At 39.3% G+C, this 12,848-nt stretch overlaps 1 protein-coding gene across 15 annotated transcripts in view; it reads left to right on the forward strand.

Moving 5' to 3' along the window:
- PMS1 (PMS1 homolog 1, mismatch repair system component) overlaps positions 1 to 12,848 on the forward strand; it is a 91,116-nt gene that overhangs the window by 51,095 nt on the left and 27,173 nt on the right. For 13 of the 15 annotated variants that reach the window (XR_635605.4, XR_002516197.2, XM_003907726.4 and 10 more), the window contains one exon: positions 5,583 to 5,699. The exons of the other annotated variants lie outside the window; for them this stretch is intronic. Coding sequence is in view for 11 of the 13 variants with exons in the window: in XM_003907726.4 (XP_003907775.3) it covers positions 5,583 to 5,699 (117 nt within the window). In the remaining 2 variants the exon portion in view is untranslated. The remainder of the gene's footprint in view (positions 1 to 5,582; positions 5,700 to 12,848) is intronic. 15 annotated transcript variants of the gene reach the window in all.

The raw sequence follows: 12,848 nt of genomic DNA on the forward strand, positions 1-12,848 counted from the left end.
GGGAGGCTGAGGCAGGAGAATCCTTGAGTCCAGGAGGCTGAGGCTGCTGTCAACTATGATCACACCGCTGTACTCTAGCCTGGGTGACAGAATAAGACCCTGTCTCGGAAAAAAAAAAAAGCAAACCAAATAAAACAACAACAAAATTCATTGGTGCTGGGAGTTTAGTACATCTATGCCTACAATTTGCAAGAATTTTGGTTGCAGTCTAGGCCAATAATGTATCCTCTTTATTTAGAAGGAGTTGACTTTGCTCAAGCAGTTTTAGCATTGTACTATTCACTTAATTATGCATCATCTGTGTGCAGCCTACATTTCTCTTTATCACAAATTGCCTTTACAAACAATTGAGGTTTACTAATTAAATATTGAATATTCTCATCTAACTTCATTTTCTTCAAGTAGCGTATGTCAATGAGGTAGGAATTAGGGGCAAGATATATTTGTCTAACTTCAAACCTAAGATGGTGTGCTTGTAATAATATATTTTTGATTGAGGTGTTTCTGCACTGTCATCATACTGACTAGAGTCAGATTCTTAGTTGGCACATCCAGGTGCTCCAACTTTGTGTGACCTAGATAGAAAACATATGGAGGTTTGTGTGTATTTTTAGCACATGTTAAGCTTTCGGCCTAAGGGCAAGATTTACAAAAACCTTCGGGAAGTGAAAAGAAAATCTCTGTTTTTGAAAATAACATAGAATTGATGATACGGTAGAGAAAGCAAACTGAAAACTGTATTCTGGATTCCCAGTAGTTTTTATTCATCACATTTTATAGTTTCATTTTTTAATGGTGGATCCTGTTTTGAAAATGAATCTTAGTTGCCCAATGAGAAGATTTTATTTGTTGGCAGACCACTATCATTTATTACCAGCCCAAGTGTAACTAGTTTAGAAAATGCTCTTAAATTAGCCCCCTTGATCTGATGCAATAATTGCCTAGTGTGAAATAATGCTCCCAGACTCCTAGCGTGTTTACTTTAAAGTAAAATCACATTGCATAGTTCTCATGTTTCACAGCTTTTTCTAGGACTCATTTCTGAAGTGATCTTTCTGCGGTTCTGTATACTAACTATTCAGCAGGTCAGGCAGTGAAATAGCATCCTTGCATTAATCAGCAGCTAAGATTTATATCTGTATCTAAGGCATCACTCTAATATAAACTAAAATAAACAAGATGATGTTTATGTTAGTAATACCGCAGGCTTTTTAGCTATATTCAGTGCAGGAATTTTAAAACATTGTTTTTTTGAAATATTTCCTTGAATGCTTTATTTTAAAAGTGTCAATATCAGAGAGTTAGCATTCCTTTAAAGAGGTACACTTTTTGTGAATAAGGTTTTTTTGTTTTTCATTTTTGGGGGGGGGTCTCACTCCGTCACCCAAGCTGGAGTGCAGGGTGAGCCACTCCCACCTCAGCCTCCTGAGTAGCTGGGACTACAGGTGTGTGCCACCATGCCCAGCTAATTTTTAAATTTTTATAGAAACAGGGTCACACTATGTTGCCCAGGCTGGTGTTGAACTCCGGACCTCAAGTTATCCTCCCACCCTGGCCTTGTGAATAAGTTTTTATGGTTCAGCTATTCTTTGTCATAAGAAACTTCTGATGTGGAAAGTATGAAGCAGGGGACATTTCATTTCCTATAATTGCAGATTATTCAGAACCTTATCTACTTCCTTTTATTTTGAACATTGTTCCTTAAATTATTAGCTGTTGGCTGGCTTAAAACTAGAGCCATAATAGCAGAAGCCAATAGTTTGCCTTTCTAGAGTGCGTGTGCACGCAAGGATTACAGTCTGGCAGTTCTTCAAAAAACATGGAGCTACCATGTGACCCAGCAGTTCCACTCATAGGTCTATACCCAAGAGAAATGAAAACATATGCCAACACAAAAACATGAACATGCATGTTTATGGCAGCATCAGTTATAAAAGCCAAAAAGTAGAAACAACTCAAACGCCCATCAACTCATGAAAGGATAATTCAAATGTATTATTTACAATGGAATATTATTCAGCCATTTAAAAGGAGTGAAGTACTGATATAAATAAACTTGAAAAGGTTATGCTAAGTGAAAGAAGCCAGTCAAAGCCCATATATTGTATGATTCCATTTATATGAAATATCCTAAGTGGGCAAATTTTATAGAGAGAGAAGCTAGATTAGTGATTGCAAAGGGATAGGAGTCACTGATGATGGATATAGGATTTCTTTTTGGACTGATAAAATTGTTCAAAGATTAAATCATGCTGTTGGTTGCACAGCTCTGTAAATAATCCAAAAACCATTGAATTGTAAATTTAAAGTGGGTGAATTGTAGAGTGTATGAATTATACCTTAAACTGTTATGTTAAAAAGAAAGAAAAGGAAAGATTGGTTTGGATTTCCTTAAGTCAAGTAGTAGACAAAAAGTGTAATTTTAACAGGTATGGTGATGTGACAACTAGCAGCCTTATCTTTAAAAACAAAGAGCTAGTTTTCAACTCTACTGGGGTTACTTTTTCCTAGGAAAAAAAATGTGTTTATTTGCTCATTCCTTTAACAAGTAAGTATTTAGTGGGCTTTGCTAGGTGTCTGGTACTGTTCTTGGTACCAGAGACTCAACAATCAACACTGAACAAGCTGAACTCATCATCTCCTGCCACCAGTCCTGCTCTTGTGAGTTTCTTATCTTGTTGAGTGTTACTATCACCATTCCAGTTTCCCAGGTCGGAAATCTGGGAGGCATTCATGATTCTTCTCTTTTTATTCCCTCTCCACATAGAGTTAGTCATCAAGCCCATTTTGTATCCTTTAGTCTGTCCCTATTTTCTGTTTTCCTCCTACCAGAGTGGTGGTTCTGTTAACACAGCCCGATAATTCTCAGCCGCGGAGTATTAATACTAGTAAAGTACCAAAGTTTGCAAATGGTTTATTTTAAAAAACAAACAAACAAAAAAATAACGTAAGGGAATAATCCCGTCAATGTCACTTTCACTGACTTGCATTCCACTGAACTTTTGCAAGAGGAAGAGAAAGCTGTAGCATGATAGCTAGTATACTAGGAATTAATTACACATAGTCCTCAGGTCACCTATCGGAATATTTTTTGAATGTGAACTTTCAGTTCTGCATGTCATTCGTAAAAGTTGAGAGTCTCTGAGTTGGAGGAATACGATCACTTTTTTTTTTTTTTTTTGAGACAGAGTCTCTCTTTCTCTGTTGCCCACGTTGGAGTGCAGTAGTACGATCTCAGCTCACTGCAACTTCCGCCTCCTCGGTTCAAGTGATTCTCCTGCCTTAGCCTCCTGAGGAGCTGGGATTATGGGTGCCCGCCACCACGTCTGGCTAATTTTTTTATTTTTAGTAGAGATGGGGTTTCACCATGCTGGCCAGCTGGTCTTGAACTCCTGACCTCAAGTGATCTACCTGCCTCTGAAACCTTTTTTCAGTGAACCAAGCTAATGAAACTGAGTAATACAATTCTGCTATTTTATACCTCCTCCATAATCTTCAAATATTTAAATCACTGTCATTTTGCTTTCAACAAAAGACCTCCTTTCTGCATTTTAGAACAAAGGGGAACTTTCTCAGCCTCTAGCCACTGAGTCTCCAAACCTACTTGCTAGTGTACCCATTCTTCCCCTTCAGTTTCCTGGTCAAATGTGTCCTATTCCTGCCTCCAGTTATTTCCCTGTCTGCTTGCATTTCCCAGCCAGACTTTCTGAAACACTTGTTTCAGAAAAGTTCTTTTTTTTCATATCCTTCCCATAGTCACTATCCAAATTGGTTCCATTTACTTCTCTAGAACTGCTCTCACACTCTTGATTGCCATTTAGCCAACCATGTCTGTTCCTACCATACTCACTCAACATTGGAAACATATGATGACTACTTTCTTCAAAAACATTCTTATTCTGTGTACCACACTTTGCTGCTGCTCTTTCTGCCTCTGTGACCACTCGTTTTAGGTTCCTCTTCTTCCTCTGCCTGCCCCTTTAATGTTGATATTGATGTTTTCTCCCAAGCCCTTTGCACAGTTTCCTCCAGACTTAGGAATTGCTAAGTGAATTTGTTGAATTCTACCTGTACTGGTGATGGGATTTGACTGTAATTGGACCTTGTTTAACTGAAGAAATTGCAGTATGTCAAATCCGATTATGTACTTCAAAGCCAAACCTTGGTCTAGTCTCTCTGGACTGTGATTCTCTTAAAATCTACCCCATGTTGACCTAAAAGGAAGAAGCAGAAGCAGAATTAATATAGAGAGTTTATTTGGACCAGCATTGAAGACAGCTGCCTCAGACACACTTCCAAATTATCTTGGGGTGTGCTCCATTAGGCTTTTGTTATAAGCAGGTTTTTAAAAGCAAAAAGGGAAACAAGGAGTGAGTTGATAGAGTTGTTTGTTAGGAATTTTTATTAGTAGCTGTACATCGTTGAGCTATAGGGTATGGGTTATGGTGTCTGGTGTGTGGCATTGTTAGGTCAGTGGCTACTTGTGGCAATAGCGAGCAGTTTTCAATAAATACTTAGCTCAAGGGGGAAATTACTCTCATTTTAATGCCTCTCTGGGCCTGATAATTTAAAAGGGCTCATATTTTTCAGATATGAAGTATTATGTATATATGTGTGTGTGTGTGTATATATATATTCTTATTTTATTTTTTAAGACAGAGTTGCGCTCTGTCACCCAGGCTGGAGTGCAGTGGTGTGATCTCGCCTCTCTGCAACCTCTGCCTCCCCAGTTCAAATGATTGTCCTGCCTCAGCCTCCCACATAGCTGGGATTATAGGGGCATGCCACCACGTCCAGATGCTTTTTTGTATTTTTAGTGGAGACAGGGTTTCACCATATTGGCCAGGCTGGTCTCGAACTCCTGACCTCAAGTGATCCGCCCACCTCAGCCTCCCAAAGTGCTGGGATTACAGGTGTGAGTCACTGCAACCAACCTATTGTTTCTCTCTCATCTCCAACATACTCGCAGTGAAAAAATCCAACCTCATGATTCAGCTTTTATGTTTATGAGATTCAGTTAACATTTTGCGAATTCTCTATTTAAAAGGTACAAAGGTAATTTTAAATTGTGATTTAATTAAGAATGGTTTTTCCAAAATTTTTATACCTGTTGACTGTTTATACAAATCCTGTAACATAGCCGATCATCCTCAGTAAAATAGTAATACCTTATTTGAAGCAGCAATTTGTTTTAAAATATACACGAAAGTCTATATTTTGAATGTGAGGATTAGAGGTGGAGAGAGAATCATTATTTAATGAAACCATTTTATGCCAGGCACAGGCATATGTGCTTGTCTACATATAGATTTTTTATCTTCCAACAACTCTGAGAAATCTTGTAAAGAGGACAAAACCAAGGTAAAGGGAAGTTAAATAGATTGTACACTGCAACATATACAGCTTCTAAAATTCAGAACCAGAGTTTCTTTTGTCAGACCTCACAGCTCATGAATCTCTTCTAAGTGATACTGAAATTTTAAGCTGAGGATGAATGCCAAATATAGGAATAAAATACTGACTTCTTGAGTTCAGTAAATCTAAATTGTATTAAAAGTTATCTGTATCATTTTTGTCCCTAGGCAGTTATTTGGCAGAAAACCAGAGTATCAGATCACAAGATGGCTCTCATGTCAGTTCTGGGGACTGCTGTTATGAACAATATGGAATCCTTTCAGTACCACTGTGAAGAATCTCAGGTATACTGCAAAAATGTTCTCTGATAATTCTGATTGACTTACGAAGCTGTTCACATATTTCCCTTTGGAGCAGTTACAGTAGAAAGAGGTTAGTCTTTTAACATTTTAATCAAATATGTGTGTGAGGTAAAAGAGACAATACAGAGCTTATGTTAAACCTCTTTCCCCAGCCCTGCTTCCCTTTTTATCTTCTGTTTGTTGCTTACAATGATTTTCAAAAAAATTATGTTCAATTTAGAATCTTTTCTGTTTACTTTCTACTATAAAAGAAAAATAGTTGACTAGGCATAGTGACTCACGCCTGTAATTCCAGCACTTTGGAAGTCCAGGGGGTCGGATCACCTGAGGTCAGGACTTCAAGACCAGCCTGGCCAACATGGTGAGACCCTGTCTCTAATAAAAATACAAAAATTAGCCCCGTGTGGTGGCACATGCCTGTAATCCCAGCTACTCGGGAGGCTAAGGCAGGATAATCACTTGAACCCAGGAGGCAGAGGTTGCAGTGAGCCGAGATTGTGCCATTGCACTCCAGCCTGGGTGACAGAGTGAGATTCCATCTCAAAAAAAGAACCGTTTTTCTCCCCCTTTCCCATTCCACATATCTGCTTAAACTTTTTCTTGATCTATCAGTTTAGACAGTACTTTTTTACTCCCTAATACTGGATGACGTTCTTAACTCAAACTTATCTTCTTACTCCTTCCTCTTTGAATCGTATCAGCAATAGTTTTATATTATCAAGTTTAATTATATATAATATGTATTTACATATATGTGTAATTTTTTTCTTTTTCTTTTTTTTTTTTGAGACAGACTCTCATTCTGTCACCCAGGCTGGAGTGTAGTGGTGGGATCTCAGCCCACTGCAGCCTCCATCTCCTGGGTTCAAGTGATTCTCATGCCTTAGCCTCCCTAGTAGTTAGAATTACAGGGGTATGCCACCACACCCAGCTAATTTTTGTATTTTTAGTGGAGACAGCGTTTCACTATGTTGCCCAGGCTGGTCTTGATTCCCTGACCTCAGGTGATCTGCCTACAACGACCACCCAAAGTGCTGGGATTATATGCGTGAGCCACCACTCCCAGTCTCGTATTTTCTTATGTAGCCATTTTTTAAGTGTTCTATCTTTTGTCTGAAGATTGATTCTAAAAGTTGAAAACTTGTATAGACTATAAAACAATCTTCGTTAAAAGCCCAGTATTGTAGTAGGACTGCATTTTACCTCGGCGGGCGGATCACGAGGTCAGGAGATCGAGACCATCCTGGCTAACATGGTGAAACCCTGTCTCTACTAAGAATACAAAAAAATTAGCCGGGTGTGGTGGCAGGCGCCTGTAGTCCCAGCTACTCAGGAGGCTGAGGCAGGAGAATGGCGTGAACCCGGGAGGCGGAGCTTGCAGTGCGCTGAGCTGGCGCCACAGCACTCAAGCCTGGGCGACAGAGTGAGACTCCGCCTCAAAAAAAAAAAAAAAAAAAAAGATCCAGGGTTATATCTCTTATGCCGTATAAATGATAATATTCCTAGAGCCCTGATTAAATGGAATCTCTGTTCTTGTACTCCCATAAGTTGCTCAAAATTTATCATGTTTTTCTTTGCTTTATAAATAGACTATCTTACATAGTTTTTTGCTTTTTCTGGGATTTTCAAAAGTTTTTTTTAATGAAAAAGTTTTCTTCATCATGTTAGCAATAAAATCCAACTCTTTTAGTCATCCTAGCTGTAGTTGGTAATCCATTTCATTACATGTTTTTGAAGTCATTGTTCTTAGACCGCACTTATTTCTTACTTGGATCATATCTTAGGCCTTCTGCACAACTCTCATCTTCAGATTTCTTTTAATAGGAATGATGGTTGGTTCCATTATTGGTATGTCATGCCTTCCTCTTTCTTGGCACTCATACTCATTTTTCTTTTTTTTTTTTTTTTCTTTTTGAGATGAAGTCTCTCTTTGTCACCCAGGCTGAAGTGCAGTGGTGCAATCTTTGCATACTGCAACTTCCGCCTCCGAGGTTCAAAGGATTCTCCTGCCTCAGCCTCCTGAGTAGCTGGGACTACAGCCACAATACCCGGCTAAGTTTTGTATTTGTAATAGAGGTGGGGTCTTACCATGTTGGCCAGGCTGGTCTCAAACTCCTGACCTCAAGTGATCCACCCACCCCAGCCTCCCAAAGTGCTAGGATTACAGGTGTGAGCCACTGGGTCTGGCCCCATACTCATTTTTCTGAGGCATATCTTTAAGTAACTTCCACAGAAAGAGGGGACACGAGAGGTAATTTTTCATGTCTGTGGCTGGGTGTGGTGGGTCACACCTCTCCCAATACTTTGGGAGGCTAAGGCAGTTGAGGCCAGAAGCTCTAGGCCAGCCTGGGCAACATAGTAAGATCCTGTCTCTAAAAAAAGAAAATACAAAAATTGGCCAGGTGTGATGACTCACACCTGTAATCCCAGCAGTTTGGGAAGCCAAGGCGGGTGGATCACCTGAAGTCAGGAGTTTGAGACCACCCTGGCCAAAACATGGCAAAACCCCATCTCTACTAAAAATACAAAAATTAGCCAGGTATGGTGGCAGGCGCATGTAATCCCAGCTACTTGGGAGGCTGAGGCAGGAGAATCGCTTGAACCTGGGAGGCAGAGGTTCCAGTGAGCCAAGATCTTGCCACTGCACTCCAGCCTCGGCCAGAAAGAGATCCTGTCTCAAAACAAACACATTTTAAAAATAACTAAAAATTTTCATGCCTGAGAATGATTTCATCTTGCACTTTCTCTTGTTGATAGTCTGGCAGACATAGACTTGTCGATTGAAATTAATTTTTGAAATCTTGAGTATTTTTTTACTATCCATTTTTGCTAACGGGAAACAATGCATTCCACTTCTTTTTTTTTTGTTTTGTATTTCTCGAGACAGACTCTTGCTCTGTCACCCAGGCTGTAGTGCAGTGGCGCAGTCTCGGCTCACTGCAACCCCCGCCTCCCAGGTTCAAGTGATTGTCCTGCCTCAGTCTCCTGAGTAGCTAGGATTGCAGGTGAGCACCACCACACCCAACTAATTTTTGTATTTTTAGTAGAGATGGGGTTTCACCGTGGTGATCAGGCTGGTCTTGAACTCCTGACCTCAGAATCCGCCCGCCTTGGCCCCCCAAAGTGCCCATTTATTTTTTTCTAGATGGTACGTTTTCTTCTATTTGAAAGTTGTTAGGATCTGTCCTTCATCCTTACAAGGATGTGTCTGTATGTCTTTTATTATTTGTTTATTGTGCTGAGCACTTGATGTGGATCTTTTGAATCTGAAGGCTCATTTCTTTCTCAGCCCCAGGTTATGTACTTCCATCCATTATCACTTTGATAATTTCTGGTTTTTTTTAATGAAACTCCCTATTGTCATTAAGACCTCCTGTTAATTTTCTCAGGTTTCCCATCTTTAATTTTTTCCATGGAGTTTTGAGAAATCTGTTTTTTCAAGCTTCTATTGAATGTTTTTTTTTTATTTTAAAAGTTATGTTTAATTTCCAAGAGTATTTTTTATTGCTTTTTCATACTTACTGTTTTATGGATACAAAACTTGGGTCTCTCTAAAGATAATTATTTTTGTTTTTAAATTATTTGTTCCTTTAATAATTTCTGTTTATTAGGAGGTCAGTTTTGTTTTACCTGTCAGGTCTTTTTCCTCCAGTCCTCTAATTCTCCTGTCTTTCCCCAGGAATAAGAAATCTAATTGGGAACATGGTGTTTGTGGCTGGGCTTATTGACTGTCAGGTTCCACGTTAGTGTTGAGTAATCAAGGTCCTAATTCTGTTTCTGGAGTTGTGCTAAGCAGTTGGCTTCTTTTCTTCTCTTCCATTTTTTTTTTTTTTCATAATTTGTTGAAACCTCTTCTGCTGCTAGGTCCCTTCCCATTCTCTTTGTAGTATTGAGTTCTTAATTATTGCTTATCATTTTATTAAAATCTTGGATGGAAGCTTGTACTCAGGTAATTCTTGGGATTTTCTTTGCCGGGGAACAATTCAGTCCAACCTTTGTGGCCAGCTACAGTGTTGGCCATGATGTGACATGGGTCCTATTTTTCAGAGCTCCCTAAAGAGTTGTTTTCTAGTTTTGACACACTCCAGTGCTACTTCAAACTGGTTACGGTTGCTGACTTGGGATGGCAAGGTTACTGTCTGAATTCTGCTGGATTCCTTGTAGCTTCATGGTACTTTGTTGCCTACAGTGGTAATCCAGGCAGCTTATGGCAGGAGATCTAGACTTGATACCTTTACCATCATGCCCTGGATATTCTAGCTATTATAATTTAGTCTGAAGACTAGCAGTGTTGGCATCACCTGGAAGCTTACTGAAAATAAAAAATCCTAGGCTTCATCCCAGATCTACTGAATCAGAATTTGCATTTTAACAAGGTCCCCAGGTGCTCATTCAATTGTGAAAAGCACTGATCTTGACTTTGGTCAGCTATGATTTCATGAGTGAATGGGACTATCACATGAATCAGTCCTATACTTGGAAATCTTTTCCTCCCATCTGTTTTGAGATGTGTTGCCAGATCTGTGCTTGCCCATTGAATTTTTATTTTCAGTGGGCAAGCACAGATAGAATTGCATAAAGACTCCTAGTAATCCTTCATAGATAATGTTAATTTTTGCTGCACCTCTGTGTGGTTATTTTTGCATGGTGGATTGAAGGAATTAGGTAAGCATGTGTTAGTGTTCCAGTTCCACAGGCTGCCAGAATGATAAACTTGAGTGTCTCTCTGGTGAGAGTGATCATCTAACCAAATCCCTCTTCTCTTGTTGCACTGTGTGTCTAAAGTATTGTATTTATGTTGCCACCAGCTACCCATCATCACTCCATTGTTTCTGGGCTCGTATGGTTGAAGGATACTGGTCCTATATCACAATTTCTTTGAGCCCTTTCTCCATCCCTGGCCAAAAGCAATCTTAAGTTGTTTTCCACTGCTAGTTAGTGATTGTCCTCACTCACCTCACTTCTGTCCCCATTATATACCTTTAAGATGTGCAACTTGGCCACCAAGGCCTCTTGACTAGTCTGGAATGACAGTGTCATTGGCCATTGGGAACCTTGGATGTAGAGAATCTTTATATATCTCTTCCCATAATGTGAGGGTACTTCCCCCCGCCCCCATCTACAGTGACCCCACATGGGAAGAACTAATTATTGGTGGTGATCTCAACAGGGACGCTGCTCTGGTGGCTTTTGTGAGGCATTTCCCATCGTGACTTTGTGGGCTTGATGGAGCTCCTGAAGTTACCTTTTTGACATCTGTCTTCTCTTTGACATTTCCATCTCTGCATTACTTTATGCTAAGTTCTGAATAAATTCCTCATCGCTGCCTGATTTTAATTCCCAAAACTATATATTTTGTTTCTAGGATTTACAATTTATTTGTTTTCATATTCTTCTCTTCTAAACTTGATTTCTAGCTACCAATTCTAATTTCTTTACTTTGTTTTAAGTGGATGCTACTTTTCTTTTTTTAAAAGAATGTTACATATACTAATAATTTCAAAGTCCTTTTCATATTACTCTATCATTTCTACTTTCTTGAGACAAAATTATCTAATTCTCTGATGTTTTATATGCTTTGAAAATTTAATTTCAAAATCATCTTGAATGCCGGTTTATTGTTTTTGTTGCTTTGTTGTTGCTTTCCCCAACTTCCACTTCCTTCCCATAGTTTGGCAGATAGTTCACTTGCCAGTCCCAATTCAATAGCAGGTATCATATTAGTAATTCATGCCTCATCCTGCCAAGATTTTACAGGCCCCTTTTCTTAGCCAGTTTGGCTTAGCCTTGTTCTTGGTTTGGAGTTGTCTCTGTTCTTTCTTGTGACTCTGGCAAGCAGCTCCAGACAGTGGCCACAGTATTTTTAAACTTTTGTGTGTGGTTTTTTTTTTTTTTTTGGAGAAGAGGTGCTATATGAGCCCCCTTTTTTAAATGGAAAGACTGATTTCAGTCCCCTGTCTTGAATGGGGTGTTTTCAGTCCTTATTTCCGTACCAGAATTGAATTTCCAGCTGACACATCTTGTTTCTGATCCTAGACCACATAGGACATTTGACTTTAGCCGTCACTCCCTGTTTAATGTTTTGCAATCATAACATCTTTAACTACTTTTATGTGGGTAGCCTTTTGAAAATTTGTATTTTTTTTTATCACTGTTATATATTTGCAGTTGGAATGGGAGAGAAGGGGGTTTCACATGAACTTGTTTCACTGTCCTGACCAAAAGTACTTAAATTACTACTGTAAAAATGTAACTTCATGGTGTTGTGGAGATTTACTGAAAGAGGAGAAGAATTAGTGTTAGGAGACCAGCCAGGGTTACATCAGTATAATCGGGGTTAAGAAGAGGAAATGGGTTTGACAGACTGGGTAGCTGGCACAACCCCTTATCATAGTAAAGGAGTACAGGAGGAGCTAGCAGGATAGAAGTAGGATGAAATATTTTACCAAGTTTTGAATGTGGTGACATTGAGAATATTTTTGTGACAGCCAGTTGAAGATGGTAAGCACTGGGGAGTGAAAGAAATAGAAGTTACATACATCTGTGTCTTGGCATCACTGGTGTATGGGTAGTTGTTGAGTAGATGTGAATGAAATTAGGAAGAGTAACTAGAGAGCAGGAAAAAGGGGCCTGATAATGGAATTTGGGTACCATCATCATTTATACAAGGTAAGGAAAAGGGGAGAAACCAGCAAACCAGAATGAAGAGGAGGCATCAGAGAGGAAGCAGAAGGACCAAAAGAAGGTTGAAACAGATTCATTCAGTGAGACCCTTCCCAGATGAGAGAATTGTGAGGGTGTCGGGCTGCAGGGAGTCAAATAAGATAAGGGCTGCGTAGTGTCCCTTGGAGTTGGTTATTGAAGTAGAAGCCTGCTTATAGGGGATTAGAGATGAAGGGAAGAGAGGGGTGGCCTATAGTTGAGAAGCAATTAAGGAAGAGAGGTAGTTGTATTTTGCCTTCAATTTTTGTTTCGCTTTTTAGGAAATTGAGTAATACACTTGGGTACAGAATTTTGTAAAGTCTTACCTAATTTTTAATTTTGTTGCACTGATTTGGTGTCTCAAGTTATTTTTCCATGAACTGGCCTGATTTTCACTTTTTACAGCATTTTATAAGACTTTACTGTTTT

This window comes from Papio anubis, chromosome 10 (genome assembly GCF_008728515.1).
Source record: "Papio anubis isolate 15944 chromosome 10, Panubis1.0, whole genome shotgun sequence".
NCBI lineage: Eukaryota > Metazoa > Chordata > Mammalia > Primates > Cercopithecidae > Papio > Papio anubis.